Source organism: Hoplias malabaricus, chromosome 15 (genome assembly GCF_029633855.1).
Source record: "Hoplias malabaricus isolate fHopMal1 chromosome 15, fHopMal1.hap1, whole genome shotgun sequence".
Lineage (NCBI taxonomy): Eukaryota > Metazoa > Chordata > Actinopteri > Characiformes > Erythrinidae > Hoplias > Hoplias malabaricus.
Genome location: NC_089814.1, coordinates 7,317,432 through 7,335,341, shown reverse-complemented (window position 1 = coordinate 7,335,341; position 17,910 = coordinate 7,317,432). Strand labels below are relative to the sequence as shown.

At 43.8% G+C, this 17,910-nt stretch overlaps 1 protein-coding gene across 3 annotated transcripts in view; it reads left to right on the top strand.

The window, feature by feature from the left end:
* The window catches only part of bcr (BCR activator of RhoGEF and GTPase), a 126,543-nt gene that overhangs the window by 86,215 nt on the left and 22,418 nt on the right, over window positions 1–17,910 (top strand). For all 3 annotated transcript variants that reach the window (XM_066645450.1, XM_066645449.1, XM_066645451.1), the window contains 7 exons: window positions 50–157; window positions 3,053–3,113; window positions 3,707–3,759; window positions 3,855–3,995; window positions 14,846–14,967; window positions 16,858–17,023; window positions 17,678–17,797. In XM_066645450.1, the coding sequence (XP_066501547.1) occupies window positions 50–157; window positions 3,053–3,113; window positions 3,707–3,759; window positions 3,855–3,995; window positions 14,846–14,967; window positions 16,858–17,023; window positions 17,678–17,797 (771 nt within the window). The remainder of the gene's footprint in view (window positions 1–49; window positions 158–3,052; window positions 3,114–3,706; window positions 3,760–3,854; window positions 3,996–14,845; window positions 14,968–16,857; window positions 17,024–17,677; window positions 17,798–17,910) is intronic.

Sequence of the window (17,910 nt, the reverse complement as noted above, 5' to 3'; positions counted from 1 at the left end):
GTGGTAGTTATAGTCATCTCTATATCAACATCTGTTTATTCTCTTACAGGCCAGTCAACTGGGAGTGTACCGAGCCTTTGTGGACAATTATGAACTGGCAGTGGAGACAGCGGAGAAGTGCTGCCAGGCCAACTCCCAGTTCGCTGAGATCTCTGAGGTAATACCTGTGTGATTTGACCTGAATGAGGTGCTGAAGTAAATGGTAACTTTACCAGGGAGGAATATTGTTTCCTAATTTGTAATGAACGTTGATGCAAGGAGACTTCTCTGAATGTTTCCAAGTTTTCATTTTGAAATTTAAACACTGTGTGGAGAGTAGCTGGCATTTTCCCACTGTGTGGTTGGTGAGAAGACATGAGGGACAAGCATTTAGGGACAAGATTAATATTCTGATGTGCAACGAACCACAATGAAACTTAGAGATTAAAGTAAAAGCACTCCTTCCTTTGACTCTTTATTTAAAAATAATAACAAAATAAACCACGTTTACTGGAATAAATTGTGAAAAAAAGTCATATTTAACATCAATAATTTAAATGTTGTTATTCACATCTCACCTGCACCCACCTCCCCGACCCCAGACCCATGCAATTCCTGTGCGCCTCATGCTTTGAATACCTCTGGTTCACAGGACGTAGGGCACAGAAATGAAAAGCTTGATATCATTTATTTAATTATTACAGTGTTACAACACCCACTGAACCAAACACATCTTTCACATCTTGTAATGAAGTCAAATGGCTTTTCCAGTCTGTACACTGACTTTATTGACAGTCCGTAGAAAGGATCCAGAGGAAAACTGCCCGGCTGAAGAGCAGGAAAAGGACCTCTTCAGTCGTCAAAGGCTTAGTCTGAGATTTCAGACTCACCTGAAGATGAGAGGAAGAGAGGGGGATATAAAACACACTGCTGCTCAGCCTCAGTTTTACCCTCCCTGGTTCCCTGACTAAGCGTTGTCATGCCAACTGATACTCCATTTACTACAGTGAGCGTGGCCCCGGTCCCCTGACACCGGCACAAGCCAACAGTGGTGTAATTGTGTATTTAATGGGATACTGGAGTGAAGAAAGAGGGGCTGCGCAGTGCTGAGTGGGTTTTAAAAGCCTCAAACAGTGGTGAGATACTTTAGTATTTAGAATTTTTTAGGTCTTAAATTAGTACCCTGTCCTTATAAAGTGAGGTAATCTGACACTAATAATTGTGGAGTGTTTGTATTGCATTTTGAATCAGAATGATATTAGTTTTTTTATTGTCTAACAGTAATAGTATGAATCTGTGATGTGTGCAGTGTTTACAGTCAGACAACAATAACTGTAGAGTGGTTTTAATCAGGTGTGAATCTGTAATATGTGCTGGTTTCCTCTGGAGGTAGCTGTGTTTGAAGAATACACTCAGGAGCCTACACTTTGTATTTAATGTAAATAAAATAAGTTGAAACAGAGAAATGATTTGACGTGTTTTGACCAATGCGATAAAGATCACTGCTAATAATGCTGGATGATAACGATGATAATAAGTTGCACGTATATAATGCCTTTCTAGTACCCAAGGCCACTTAATGTGATCTTGTGAACTTTATTAACCCTTTTGGGTCTAAGGATAATTTCTCAATTTTCTGAAATTTGTCTTTTAAAGTACTTATATAATAATATATTTCCCACATGTTTTATATCAAAATGTTCAGAACAAGGGGCGGCACGGTGGCGCAGCAGGTTAGTGTCGCAGTCACACAGCTCCAGGAACCTGGAGGTTGTGGGTTTGATTCCCGCTCCGGGTGACTGTCTGTGAGGAGTGTGGTGTGTTCTCTCTGTGTCTGCGTGGGTTTCCTCCGGGTGACTGTCTGTGAGGAGTGTGGTGTGTTCTCTCTGTGTCTGCGTGGGTTTCCTCCGGGTGACTGTCTGTGAGGAGTGTGGTGTGTTCTCCCTGTGTCTGCGTGGGGTTTCCTCCGGGTGACTGTCTGTGAGGAGTGTGGTGTGTTCTCCCTGTGTCTGCGTGGGTTTCCTCCGGGTGACTGTCTGTGAGGAGTGTGGTGTGTTCTCCCTGTGTCTGTGTGGGTTTCCTCCGGGTGCTCCAGTTTCCTCCCACAGTCCAAAAACACACGTTGGTAGGTGGATTGGTGACTCAAAAGTGTCCGTAGGTGTGAATGTGTGTGTGTTGCCCTGTGAAGGACTGGCGCCCCCTCCAGGGTGTAGTCCCACCTTGCGCCCAATGATTCCAGGTAGGCTCTGGACCCACCGTGACACTGAACTGGATAAGGGTTACAGATAATGGATGAATGAATGAATGTTCAGAACAGTCTCAACTTTCTGGTTAAGAGAGTCCCATGTGACCTACAGCATTTTATGAAGAGATAATCTGTCTCTCACCCTGAAAAACTTAAATCCGAAAATCTTTATATCTCTTATGAAAACATCCCTTTACTCGTGTGGATGTTGTTTTGGTGAGTAAAATAGTTTTATCAGAGTGTTAAAAACAAGTGAATCCATCAGTTAGACGGGGCGAGAGACAGAGGAGGCGTGTCTAAAGCTTATACATAGGCTCATAACTCAGGATGTACAGTATCGCGTACAGTCTCAATAACATGCGATCATTTCTGCACATTCACAGAGTGTTTGAACTGTATTTCTGCACTGTGCTACCACTAAGATAGTAATAGAAACATTGTGAATGGTCGTTGACGCTCCGGTGCGTTCTTCCACCCCAGAGGGTTACGGTATTATTTATTGTTCTTTGTCCATAAGTCTAAGACCTAATAATCATGTGCAATGAGCATTTAGCTTTGGTTATTCATGGATGTAATGGTCCACATAATGATGCTCTTTCACTGGTAAACATGCTCGGTGGTCAGTAGTGGCGCTCTGACTGTGGGACATGCTTTTGCATTGGTACGTCGCACATCACAAGGTCATCCAGACGTTTACGTGTATGGGATTGTTACATGAGTTCTGTTTCACTGCAGAACACATTCGGAGATTTCAGCAGGTCCTGAGTGTTATTAACGGTGGAAATACTGTGTATCTGCAGTCATCTCATGCTTGTTGTGTCTCTTCAGAACCTGAAGGTCCGAAGTACTAAGGAGTGCAAAGACCAGACGACAAAGTACTCCCTGGAAAGTAAGAGCCGTTATATATGTTTTTGGTCTTGAAAAACACAAAGGTGTTTATGTCTGTGATTACTGTATTAGTGCCTGTGTATGAGGAACATTTAGTTTTGTAACTTCACTCTCTGTAAATGTCTGTGTGGATGTAGATTAGTGATGTGCAGGTAGAAGAGCTGAGAAGCTGAGTAGTAAATCAGTGTCTCTCTGTGCGCTCTCTCTCTCTTTCTCTCTTTCTTTCTTTCTCTCTCTTTCTTTCTTTCTCTCTCTCTCTCTTACTCTCTCTTTCTCGCTCTCACTCTCTCTTACTCTCTTTGTCTCTCTCTCTCTCTCTCTTTTTCTCTATTTTTTCCTCTCTCTCTTTCTCTCTCTCTCTCTTTTTTCCTCTCTCTCTCTCTCTCTCTCTCTCTTTTTTCCTCTCTCTCTCTCTCTCTCTCTCTCTCTCTCTTTTTTCCTCTCTCTCTGTCTCTCTCTCTTTTTCTCTCTCTTTTTTCCTCTCTCTCTCTCTCTCTCTTTCTTTCTCTCTCTCTCTCTCTCTCTCTCTCTCTCTCTCTCTCTCTCTCTCTCTCTCTCTCTCTCTCTCTCTCTCTCTGTCTCTCTCTCTCTCAGCTCTCCTCTACAAGCCTGTGGACAGAGTGACGCGGAGCACACTAGTTTTACATGTAAGTAACTCTCATTTATGCACTGCCTGTCTGTACAGTTGCTCTCCAAATACATAAGGCCCTGTTCTAGTGAAAATACTATGTGTGCGCTCCAGGACTTACTGAAGCACACCCCCTCCAGTCACCCGGATCACCCCCTGCTCCAGGACGCTCTTCGGATCTCTCAGAACTTCCTGTCCAGCATCAATGAGGAGAGCACACCTCGGCGCCAGTCCATGACTGTGAAGAAAGGCGAGGTGAGCGGAAAACCCAAGCTCAAAATATTTATGACACTGCTTTGATTCTGTATTCATGCCTTTTACATTCGGCCTGAGAACTCCATCACCTTCAACACCCCACATGCCCTGCCCCCACTTAGACTTTTATATATTGGTGCATTTTTTCTTCAGTTAAGTCCTTGATATGTGGCTTTTAATGACGTTATGATGTCATACCCCACATGCAGTGAGAAGGGACTCGTCCTTGTTGACCTCAGAGCTTCATGACATCAGCTTGTCTTAAAGAGAGGGAATTAGGGTCCTGTAATGAAGTAATAGTAGCATACATCCTCCTTTCTCCACTGGTCTCTCTCCCATCATCTGTTTTTAAAACCGTCAGACATTCACACACAAATTCACACTCTTTGTTTTAATGCCTTGTCAGGACATGGGTTCATATATCGTCTCTTTCCAAAGACATACAGATAAATTAATATTATTAAATTTTTAGTTTACTTGAACACTGCAGCTGTCCTTCACATTGTGTGAAAAAGTCATGATGAATGGACCATTCTGTGTGGGTTTCCTCCCGGTGACTGTCTGTGAGGAGTGTGGTGTGTTCTCCCTGTGTCTGTGTGGGTTTCCTCCGGGTGACTGTCTGTGAGGAGTGTGGTGTGTTCTCCCTGTGTCTGTGTGGGTTTCCTCCCGGTGACTGTCTGTGAGGAGTGTGGTGTGTTCTCCCTGTGTCTGCGTGGGTTTCCTCCGGGTGACTGTCTGTGAGGAGTTTGGTGTGTTCTCCCTGTGTCTGCGTGGGTTTCCTCCCGGTGACTGTCTGTGAGGAGTGTGGTGTGTTCTCCCTGTGTCTGCATGGGTTTCCTCCGGGTGACTGTCTGTGAAGAGTGTGGTGTGTTCTCCCTGTGTCTGTGTGGGTTTCCTCCGGGTGCTCCGGTTTCCTCCCACAGTCCAAAAACACACGTTGGTAGGTGGATTGGCGACTCAAAAGTGTCTGTAGGTGTGAATGTGTGAGTGAATGTGTGTGTGTGTGTGTGTCTGCGTTGCCCTGTGAAGGACTGGCGCCCCCTCCAGGGTGTATTCCCGCCTTGCGCCCAATGATTCCAGGTAGGCTCTGAACCCACCGTGACCCTGTACTGAACTGTATAAGGGTTACAGATAATGAATGAATGTATGTATGTATATGTATTGTCAATAAATGTGTCATAATTAAGACAGCAGCAGTTTCAGTAAGGCATAAAGACAAGTACGCATATGAATGTTTGAAGCTGTGTATGCAGGATCTGTAGTGTGGATTGTGTTTTGTGTTTCCTACGAAGACAAACACACACACACACACGTTTAATTCAATCCATGCAGACCCCCACCTCATTCCTGCAGTCAGACCTGCTGTGAGTGTCAGATGAAACTGCTGGTGTTTGATTGATGGCGAGGGTGTGTGTGGAGGTAATGTGCTTTAACGAGCCTCAACCTCGCTCTGATTCACATCACGTTCATTATTCATGAGACGCCCATCTCGTAAGAAGGTGACTCCTCCCTCTCAGACCCCCGTGTGTTTTCTGGTGAGCAGACCAAGCTGATAATCAAATATTGATGTTGTGTACATGAAAGGAGCTGATTGAAATCATGGAGTTGCTGAGAACCTCATTATTGTCTTAGCGCTCTTGTTTCAGATGCTTTGCCTGGATTCCCCCTGCAGCCTTTACAAGACATACAGGGCTGCAAGGAAGGAATTAATTCTGTGAAGACAGACAGTTCTATGGAGACAGAGCATTCTGTGGTAGGGAGACAGTTCAATTGAGAAAGACTGTTCTGTGGAGGGGAGACGGTTCTGTTGGGTGACACGGTATGTATGAGTTGTGTGGTGTAAATGGTCTCTGTTGTGTTAGGTGGATGGGTAGATGCTTGGATGGATGGATGGATGGGAGTTGGGCAGGTAGATTGACAGAGAGTGGATGGATGGATGAATGAATGGATAAATGGAGGATTGATAGATGGATGTGTTTAAGGAATAAACCCTTTCGGCTCAGTCTCCACCGATGTGCGGCGAGAAGACCGGGCCAGACCCCCGAGACCCTCGCTGGACAGATGGGGGGAGGAGCCGGACACAAGCCACTTAATTAAAATGCAAATGGCACTGTGTGTTTCTGTACCGCTCCAGCTTCACTCAGCCTCTGGGACACAAGCAAACTCTGAGCAGTGCATACAATAGCACACACACACACACACACACACTTCACATGGGCTTCTACACACCAACCGCACAGTGTGTGGGTGCTCATACACACTGAAACATCACAGATCCTACATGCACAAGAATTAATGTGCTTGTACACTCCCTGCCCACGCGCACATTCCCCCACAAAGCTTCACATCGACCGTGCAAAGCAAATCAAAAGCTCTCGTGAAAAACGCCAAGTCCATTTTACGCCCAGGCTCAATGTCAGAATGCCTCAGAGTGTGGACATGTCCACCAACATTTTACACACCGTGAAAGCTCATTGGGAAACCGGGCTTGTACGTGAACAGATATTGAGTATCCGAGCCTAATCTCAGCGATACACATGAAAGAACCAACTGTGGGGAAAAAAAAGAGAACAGTCATCTCCAGCTAATGACCTGAATGTAGTTAGTTATTAAATTCAACTACTTTAAGGTACACTGTGTTATAATCTCATTGGAAAAGCATTTCTGATATTCCTGAATATTCTCGAGTAGTCACAGCCTAATGGGTCTTTTCCGCTTCAAGCACCAATCAAGTACTCGACTCAGCTCGACACTGTTCTGCTTTTTTTGCTTTTCCAATACACGAATTTAGTACTGGTCTCTGGGGTTGGGTTCATGTTTAATACCTGCTTGATCGTGGTTCCCAGTGAGCCGACTAAGTCGGAACCATGACTTAATAACTAAGGACTAACGTGACTTGGTCACTAAGGACTAACGTGACTTGGTCACTAAGGACTAACCTGACTTGGTCATTAAGACTAACCTGACTTGGTCACTAAGGACTAACCTGACTTGGTCACTAAGGACTAACCTGACTTGGTCACTAAGGACTAACGTGAATTGGTCACTAAGGACTAACCTGACTTGGTCACTAAGGACTAACGTAACTTGGTCACTAAGGACTAACGTGACTTGGTCACTAAGGACTAACGTGACTTGGTCACTAAGGACTAACCTGACTTGGTCACTATGGACTAACCTGACTTGGTCACTATGGACTAACGTGAATTGGTCACTAAGGACTAACGTGAATTGGTCAATAAGGACTAACGTGAATTGATCACTAAAGGACTAACCTGAATTGGTCACTAAGGACTAACCTGACTTGGTCACTAAGGACTAACGTGAATTGGTCACTAAGGACTAACGTGAATTGGTCACTAAGGACTAACCTGATTTGGTCAGTAAGGACTAACCTGACTTGGTCACTAAGGACTAACGTGACTTGGTCACTAAGGACTAACCTGACTTGGTCACTAAGGACTAACCTGATTGGTCACTAAGGACTAACGTGACTTGATCACTATGGACTAACGTGATTTGGTCAGTAAGAACTAACCTGAATTGGTCACTAAGGACTAACGTGAATTGGTCACTAAGGACTAACGTGAATTGGTCACTAAGGACTAACCTGAATTGGTCACTAAGGACTAACGTGACTTGGTCACTAAGGACTAACGTGACTTGGTCACTAAGGACTAACCTGATTTGGTCACTAAGGACTAACGTGACTTGGTCACTAAGGACTAACGTGACTTGTTCACTAAGGACTAACGTGACTTGTTCACTAAGGACTAACGTGACTTGTTCACTAAGGACTAACGCGAATTGGTCACTAAGGACTAACCTGACTTGGTCACTAAGGACTAACCTGAATTGGTCACTAAGGACTAACCTGACTTGGTCACTAAGGACTAAACTGACTTGGTCACTAAGGACTAAACTGACTTGGTCACTAAGGACTAAACTGACTTGTAAACTTAGCAGAGCACTGATTCGTCCAGAGAACTCGCCGTCTGTAAAATCCCCAAACTACAGCAGAGATCACGTTTGTTTTTTTCCGACTCATAACGGCAGCTCGTAAAACTATGATGTGGTCTTTTGAAGAGGTTCAAACGCTCCTTGGATCTGTAGTCGACAAGAGAATCTGTCTGAACTGATGCGCGGAACTATGTTCAGTCCCAAGCCACAACAAAAACAACATGATGAATAAACAGCGCTTAATGTTACCTACGCCTCTGTGGTTTCCAAAGCACATGGGGCCTCTTAGAGACAGTGCTTTGTGACATCACCAGCTAGATTTCAAGCAAAAATCCTTCCAGGTACCAGGTCCCAAAAAGCAAAAAGAGCAAAATGGTGTAGGTAGCATGTGGAAAAGCATCATAAGTTTCAACAAGGTGGGTATTAACGCTGCCCAGCATGGTACTTGGGAGAAACTGCATTCTCTGAGGTGATGGAGCATCGTTCGGTGCCTTTGGGAAGCGGCAAAGTGATAAAGAACTAACCCTCCAACAGCAGAAATGCTCTTGTGGTTTATAGAAACAAAACCTCAACAAATGGTCTCATCGCCTGCTTTGTATTTCCACATATACATTGCAGAGCATGAACAGTATGTTTTGAGACTTTTAATGATGTCTAATCCCTGTTGTCCATTCCATGGGCTCTTTATGAGAAACAGAACTCACAACTCGGACAATAAACCCATAGTTGAGAAAATGGGAGCTCATAACTCTTTGGCACTAAACAGATGACTAAACAGTGTCTTAATATGGACAATTAACCACATCAGTGGTTTATTTTTGTTCCCTGCCCGAGAGGACATCTGCGACACACACTCATGCACGTGTCTGCATATGGTTCTGACACCGCCGGACCCCTGCTGGACGGAGCGCTGCTGATCGGGGTTGTGCTCTTCTTCTTTTTCAGCTGCACAAAAGTTACAGAGTGCTCGTAGTCAGCAATTACGTGAGATCTCCATTGTCACGTTTGTGCTGGAGGCAGGCTTTTGGAAAATGTCATGTGATGTGGAGAGACAGCTGCTTTGATGAGCATCTCCTCTGTGGGAGCGCAGAAAAGAGGACGTCGTGTTCGTCTGCGAAAAAAGGCCGGGAATAAATTACAGTGCACTGTCTGTGGAACAATGGCTAGAATCGAGGAAGCTTTGGGTGTTGTGTGTGTCTGTGTGTGTGTATGCTTGGTTATATTGTGTTTGTGTGGTTAGTCGTTCTTATACGTTCTGTCTGAGGGTGTGTAAGTGCTCTCTGTGATCTCACTCTGTGGTATACACAATGTCCCAGTCACCGTTCTTTGTTGTTTTGTACAGTCAGCTGTCTGTTTATCTCAGTCTTTTAATAATAGTGGTATTATGAATCAGTCCTGTCTGGGGGCGGAGTTTACATTGACAGTGGTCAAACACCTGCTTATGGACACCTGCTCTCACCTTTCGCTGCAGTAACTGCCTCTAATTATCCAGGAAGTCTTTACACTAGACATTAGAAGTCAAGGATCTCAAAAGCCACTCCAACTCATCACACTCCAGAGAAGGTCCTTCCACTGCTCCTCTGACGAGTTCTTGGAGACTGTATAGTCTTCTAGAAGATGCATGGTATTGGACATGATGACCTTAAGCTGGTCTGCTGAATTCTATTGTTACTGGCAGTTTCACCCACTATAGATTGCTCTCCCATATCCATGTGATATCACCGAGCTGGGATGGCCAGTGTTGCCATGAGCTTCCTCCAAGGTCAGGTAGGTCAGGTGCATCATGGCCCTAATTTTTCAAAGTTGCCTATGGTCAAATCTGATGGTAAAATAAGTGCAAGCTCCACTTACGAGCACACACACTGGCTCGCAACCCTCAGATTTCCATCTTTTCATTGGCTCATTACAAAGATATGAGCACGAATTAGGTGTGTGTTATATAAATGATATGTAAATATCATGGGCTGGTGCTTGATTTCACACACTGAAGCTGCTTCATCAACTGACCTCAAGTTCGACGACGAAAAGTTTCAAATCTGCGCTCATCTTTACGAACTCTTGATGAATAGGGGCCACTGTGAAACGGCTCAACGTGTTTGAAGGAGAAGAACAACTGCCCTGTTATGTTGTTATCTAATGCATATACACATTAGATAGTGTTGTCACGTTACTAATATTTCGTGTGTATTATTATTATTATTATTGTATTTTTAGTTAAAAAACTAGTGCTGTTGAAGTTAAGGCATTAACATACATTAACACGTGCAGGAAGTTAACTCAGCAAATGACGATCAAAAAATTATCATTAAAACTACGCTCAGATATTAGCTCAGATCTCCCTCTTAAAGGCTAAGCACCACTTAATGGACCTCCATGAATATTCCACATTATTTTAGTTACTGACATATATAACATAAGTGTGAAATAAAATGAAAATAGCAGCTTAATTTGCTTTAAAACTGACAATTTTATTAAATTGACGGAAAAACCCGAGCTTGCTACGGAAATTCTTGAACGCAACCGTGAAGTCACTGGTGGACAACAGCTGAACAACGCCGCGGTAAAACACCGTTATGACTGACTGTTATGACAGTATCTAGCTAAATAACCAACATTATTCATGACAATAGCCTAGCAATAAGCTAAACTCAAATTTAGAGGTACCGTTATTCTTGTAAATGTGATTGAAGTCGAACTCGAATTCATCCGACACTATAAACCTCCGTAATGCAGCTACGTAGCCGAGTATAATCTGAGCCACCGAGTTTAGCGAGTCAAGCTAACGTTAACTAACACCAACTAAAACAGGCGAAGTGAGTGTCCTTACCCTGTTTACCTCCATGTTACAGAGGCTCTTGAACACCTTTCGTTGGTGTCCTTACATGCCCATATTGTTGGAAAAGCGCCAGTGAAATGAGCTACAGATAACGGAGTGAGCGGATGGTCCTTTCCAAAGTGCCCGTTTAAAGTGGACAAATTTAGTCCATTTTCTGGATGTTTTGGGATCTTTGGGCCATTTGTGCACAGATGTCCCACTGTACATTGAATGATTGCAGCCAAAAACAACACACCTTTTCGTCATTTTGCATTAAATTAAGTGCAGCTTCTAGAGTTGTTGTCCACCATCTACGTCACAGGCAAGACACCTATTAGAGTTTCCCAACACCGTTGGGGGGTGGGGGGGACAACGGTCTTTTAAACCTTATTCCTTCAATTAGTAAGAAATAACATGTTTTCTGACTATCAATAAACACAAGTTAGGAACTCAAATTCCACTGGATTTATTTGTTTGACACTTTCATAGAGCTGCTGCTTAGCCTTTAAAATAAAGCACCAGCATTTTAATCTATTGTTGTGAAAGCGTTTTTAATCGATATTTTACATTTAAATATGCCTTAGTAAAAGCTTCAGTCTTAAAAATGGGAAATGTGCTTTTATTCATTAATTGCAACAAATTAATGAATGTTTTTAATCGATCAACAGCGCTATAAAATATGAGATGCAGCGTTGGAGAATAAATATTGCACGCTCTACAGTCTCTGTGTTTAACAGAAGAACAGAATATAAAAAAGGTGCTGATTAAAATCCACTGAATCCTCTTGGATTTACACCTTTCAGCTGGTCCTTGCTTCAGACCTGAGCAGTCATTAAGTGCCTTGGGATCCCAGCTGAAATCCGGGTTTAAGAGGCCTAATCAGAGTGAAGGTAAACAGGCAGATGTGGGGGCTCCAGTGTTTGGGCTGGGGGGTCTTACTGGGAGCTTTTAGAGCAGCTCTAGGGGTGTGTGCTGGACTCCTGCTGAGACAAGAGTGTATAATAAGCCTTAGTTCTGCACGTTGCCCCCCTCTAGAGAGCCAGGTCATCTGACTGTGAGCTGTCTGAATTACCTGCTCCTGTGTCAGTCAGCCGATGATGTCATTACCTCCCGAAGCGAGGCTTGCTCCTTTATTCTCTGTCTGGTTTAAGAGTGTGGGGGCAGGGTCTGAGTGAAGGGAGTTTGGGATTAACTGATTTTAATCTCAGAATCTTCTTTCAGACAGTGGGGTGATCTTGGCTTATTGGGGGATATCTGTGTGAGGGAGAAAGATGGAGTGTTCCAGAATGTTCAGAGCTGGTAGAAGTGTTGTAACAGCCTGAATATGGCTGATGTTTTCACTGCAGGTTTGGTTTCAGGAGTCAGCAGCTGGGGAAGCTCTTGTGCTGATCACCATCAAAACGAGCATATGGATAAACAGCGAACTGGTTTGTTCGCCAAGCAGCATGACCTTGCTGGGTGACCAGCTAAACAAGCACCAAATCAGCACGAATCAGATTATATCTCATACAAACTGCTGCATTAGCAGAGGAATGCATACCGTACCACAAACTGTGAAGGACCACCAAGCCAGTGTCCGAGAACATGGGACTGAATAAGTCATTCTGATTTTGTGCTGCATCTTACATAGAGTGCACTTTAGGTGAGCTTCTGCCCCTCACTCCTCACACCAGCTCTCAACTGGTCTGTGGCTCATTCTCATTTAAAGGAGCAGGCGGTAAAAATGATCGTTCTGGACAAGACTGTACGAACAGAGGGGGAACGCTGCTGTTGTGTCCAGACCCCAGGACTGTGTCCTCTTGTGGAAAGGGGTTTATTATGTCTCCTTTAATGACCATGATGTTTCTTACATAGCGCCCACCCTTAAGGAAATTTATGCTTCTGCGCCTAACTTCAATGTATATAATCAACGTATAGGTGCCGCGTAACTGCAAACATTGCACTGTAGACTACACCAGAGCCGTCAGCTTCCCCAGAAATGTAACGATGCGTCGCGTCAACACAAATCCAACTATTGTGATTGGTCCGCAGTCAGACGAACATGGATCAGGAACTGAGAAAGTCCAGAAATATTAACTCCTTTTCTCCACACTACAGAGTCCACAGACAGCTGCAAGTTCATGGCGAGAGATTTCCTCGGACGTTGGTTGGGACCTCAAAACAAACTTACTATGAGGAGCGGGAACACCTGGGAGAAGAGTGCCAGCTTTGTGTTTGTTCCTTTCCTGACACCACATATATACTATGCTCTCTACAGTACACACTTTCAAACTAATTCTACTACACCACTTTTTTAATACCTAGGGTTAAGGAAAATATTTCTGATTCCACGCTTGTTTATTGACGGTGTAATTGCAGCGCGACAGCACAAGTACACACATTTACAACGGCGTAGGACACTTGCACAGGCTCTCTGCATTAAATCAGTGCAGAAGCATTAATGTGTGCGCTAGCTGTGACCACGCTGCAGCACTGTTAGTCTGACATAATAATAATGGTCTAATAAACAAGACTTTGACGGTATCAGTATTTTTATTGTATTTATTTACAAGGTCTTGCTTTGGCCAGAAATGCTGAGTTGGGTGAAAAGTGTTTACGATGCACTCTGAATATTTCATTAACCATTATTTATACCATTACCCTTTATTTTCATTGTGCCTTGTGGTGGTTAGACGGAGGCAGGGAGCCATTGACTCTCTGTGGTTGTCTGGTCCGTGGGAAGTGAACGGTTCCATTTGGAACGGGGCTGTCTTGTTGTGTTGGCAGTGAACTCAGCTGAAATCAGGCCATCGCGCTTTTGTGCTGGAGCTACATCGCTGCCATGCTGGGTGTTCTCATTCTGGAGCAGAGCGCGATGACATGCAGCATGGCCTCCACCACACATGCTGCTGTGCGCAAAAGTTTTGTTTAAATTGCATGTTTTATAGATTTAATACGTGAGAAACCTACATTTGCATAGCCTTTAAAATCCCACTTCCTGTTACATACAGTACACATCCAACAAAGCCTTTTAGAAGTAGTGAATTCAGCTACTTTAAGGTACATCCATTGTGGTCACAGTTTATATAATAACCTCTTTACAAAGTATGAACTGAAATGGATGCCTGGGATGAAGGAGCTTAGGGAGTTGGATTGGTGTTTGAGTCAAGAACTAATCATCCAGCATCAGTACATGACTTCACTTATGTTCCTGTGGCTGAATGCCACCAAATCCTCGTCGAAATGATCCAACGTGTAATCTACAGCTTTACAGAAGAGTTAAGAGCGGTTACTGCCGCTAAAGGGAGGGCGAACATCCTATTAATACCCTTAATGTTGGATGAGCACATCACGCATACTGCCCTAGGAAGACCCTTGGGAAGCCACTGTGTGATTCAGCAGGGCATTGTATTGTTGTGCTGAAGTGGACCTTCGATGAGGGGGGCTGCTGAGCTGAGTGAGGGGGAGGCTGATAGAACGTCTGATTGGACGAGTTGTTGGTGATGTCACCTTTTGTTGCCCCACTGCAGGGGTGACGTGTTGCTGTAGGAGCACTGGTGTGTGAACCATAGCCACGGGCTGTGTGTGTGTGTGTGTGTGTGTGTGTGTGTGTGTGTGTGTGTGTGTGTGTGTGTGCTTCACACATTAACCACCTCCCTTTCTCTCAGGCTGAGCTTTATCTCAGCATATGATCCACAGACAGGGTTTACATTTTTTCAAAATGTCCTCCACATGTTCTCATCTCAATTGCACAAAGGCTCCCAGACACTGGGCTTTAATGCCCTTTTCCTGGGGGGGGGTCTGGTGGCTTAGTGCTGAAATATGACAAGAGCGCCCCCTGATGGCAAACGTCTGCATGACACGTAGAGATTGATTTGCGTTAGAGCTGCTTTCCTCTTTATTGTTAGATTTAAAGCACCTCATGGATCTGCCTTGAAGCTTGTTCACTCACCACTCACTCACAGGGTCTCACACTGACAGCCCCTGATTGTTAAAGCGCTACAGAACGAAAAGACAATACCCTGTCACAGCCATCCCTGTGCATTTTGTAATAATGCTGGATGTAAACAGATGTCCTGTGTCTTTCCTGCTGCAGAATCGTCAGCTGCTGAAGGACAGTTTCATGGTGGAGCTGGTGGAGGGAGCCAGGAAGCTGCGGCACGTCTTCCTTTTCACCGACCTGCTGCTCTGTGCCAAGCTCAAGAAACAGATTGGAGGGTGAGTTTCAGAACTCAGGAACATCAGGTGCTGTTTATAGGTGCTTATATTAATGTATAGTTTGCTAGATGACCCCTAGGAATTCCATTTTGCAACTAAAGCATAGCCAGAACCACTGCGTATAACCCAGAGCAGTAAGTAAGTGTTTTATTGCTTTGCTGTGATGCTAGCCTTTTGTTATCTCATATAACAGAAATGGCACTTAGTGTTCTCCTCCAAGTGTGTTGAGAACCAATAATGTTTGGTTAACTGCAGTTTAAAGAGAAGCAAAAACTGGCTTCATGTGTCTCAGAAGAAGATTGTGCCAGCCTTCACTTCCTCAGATGTGGTAGCACTGTGTCATAAGCCTTATTCCAGGGGGTGTCCAAACTTTGGTGCAGATCTGGATCATATCATAAGGATCAGTCTCTCTTATATTATTCACAAATTATTTATAACGGGGCGGCACAGTGGTGCAGCAAGTAGGCGTTTGTGAGGAGTTTCGTGTGTTCTCCATGTGTCTACGTGGGTTTCCTCCCACGCTGCAAAAACACACCTTGGTAGGTGGATTGGCTGTTTAAAAAAAGTGTCCATAGGTGTGTGTGTGAGTGACTGTGTGTGTGTCGCCCTGTGAAGGACTGGCGCCCCCTTCAGGGTGTGTTCCTGCCTTGCACACAGTGATTCCGGGTAGGCTCTGGACTCACCGTGACCCTGAACTGGATAAGGGTTACAGAGAATGAATGAATGAATATTTATAAGAATTTATTCAAAATAGAAATGTACAAATTTACAAAACAGTTTATATTTATTAACTACTGAACTTTCATTTTATTTTAGAGAGAACTGCTGCAGGAAATCAAAAGAGTGTAAAAGCCCACATTTTACTGCAAATACTTCCCTCTCTTTTGAAATCATCGATTCTCTCTGTGAACTTTGTTTGTTCGTTTGTTTGTTGCAGCCATCACCAAATGTCGTTCTGTGTGTTACTTTTCTGGCCCAGAGAAATGAACAGCGTTTAAGTTTAGCTTAGTTCATTAACACAGTGGTAAAGTGCAATATCCTGTACATTAGCTCACTGCTGCCACCGTCAGGGGAAAGGAAAAAATGCTAAGTGCCAGCGGGCCACTAATAATGTATTCTTTACCATGAAGCCGCGGGCTAATTAAAATGTAACAGAGGGCCTCATTTGGCCCGGGGGCCAGGCTTTGGAGACCCCTGCCCTATTCGGACCGGATTAGGTTTTCACGGGGAGCTGGGGTAATGTAATTTTTCTACAAGACGTCAGTAATGTTTATAGTGGATTCGCACTGGATAAAAATAACAGAGATGGCAGGGGCTACTCCATTCACACACTACCGTCACACAGTGTGGATCATACACAGCAGAGCTACTGGAGTTTTAAGAGTGTCACAACTGTTCTAAGATCAGCCCTCCCACCAAAAACATACAGCCCTCAATGACTTTATCTTCTAGTCCTTCACAACAGATAACAGGGCGGGATTAATACTACTGAGATACCCAGGTAATAATGACTTTACCCCCCAAGTCCACAGGTAGAACTAATCCCATCCAGACTAAGAGACATCCAGTTAACACATGAAGTCTGTGATGATCACGTTGATCAAACATGTTGAGACATGTTGGGGTCACATCCTTTAAGTTATTTTTATATGTCACTGATGTTGTTGTAATCTTATTGCTTTGTTTTAAACAGTAAGTGTAAAAGAAACGATCCATTATCATTGTTGTTGTGTGTAAAGTCACATTAGTGGGTAAGCGGAGTCTGGAATCTGCTCAGACTTGTGGGTGAACATCTCAACTCTGGTTTCTCTCTTATTAGATTCCAAAGTGTATTTTTGTCTGTGTATTAGATTATTCCTTCTCATCCTCCCATCTCTCTCTCTCTCTCAGGAAGAGTCAGCAGTATGACTCCAAATGGTACATCCCTCTGTCAGATCTGACCTTCCAGGCGTCCGAGGAGACAGAGCCTCTCCCCATTCCTCAGGTCCCAGACGAGGAACTGGACGCCATTAAGATCAAGATCTCCTCCCTCAGGAGTGAAATCCAGAGAGAGAAGGTGCCTTTTTCTGGATCACTTCACTCTCAGAAAATATCTCCATTTTATTTCATTTCATTTTATATTATTTTCATTTATTTCTATTATTTTTAGATGAAAAAAAAAAGCTCCTTGTGGAAGAGGCTTGTAGTAACTCACTAATTTATACATTAAGATGTGCTCTAGTTCAGTCACTCAACCCCTCACTAAACCACTCATTCAGTCACTCATTCATTAATCGGTTCAATTAAACCAATCTCACACACACTGATTTACTTCACCACTCACTCTCTCACTCACTCATTCATTCACTTATCCACTCCTTTCCCACGTACACTCCCTCCCTCCCCTGTTATTACCTTCCAAGTTGAAGGCAGTGTTAAGGAACATAACTTCATCTGTGACCTAGCTTTAGTGCGCTGATTAAAATGATAAGATGCTCTCAGCAAAGTGCGTTAAAAGGAATGTAAATATTGACAGGTTCTGTGGATAATGTAATAGTTCTAGTAAAAACGCTAAAATTGCTAAAGGCATCTTTGTTGTGGCATCTTTTTTAAACGTGTAGAGAATAACAGAGACACAGCTGCCCTTAAGAAGAGATGTCAATGCCGTCTGTGCAGAACTACAGCTAGAAATGAAAAGCATTTAAAAGCCTCTGCTCCTTTTCTTCCACAGAGAGCCAACAAAGGGTCAAAGGTCATTGACCGATTGCGTAAGAAGCTGTCGGAGCAGGAGTCTCTGCTGCTGCTGACTTCTCCGAACATGGCTCTGCGTGTCCACAACAGGAACGGCAAGGTGAGATACACAGTCCTGGGGAAAAGTCTGGACCATGGTTTATTGGTTTTCACAGTGAAAAGTGATTGCGTTTTCTGCAGAGAACGTGTTTAAATATGGACTTTTCTGTAATT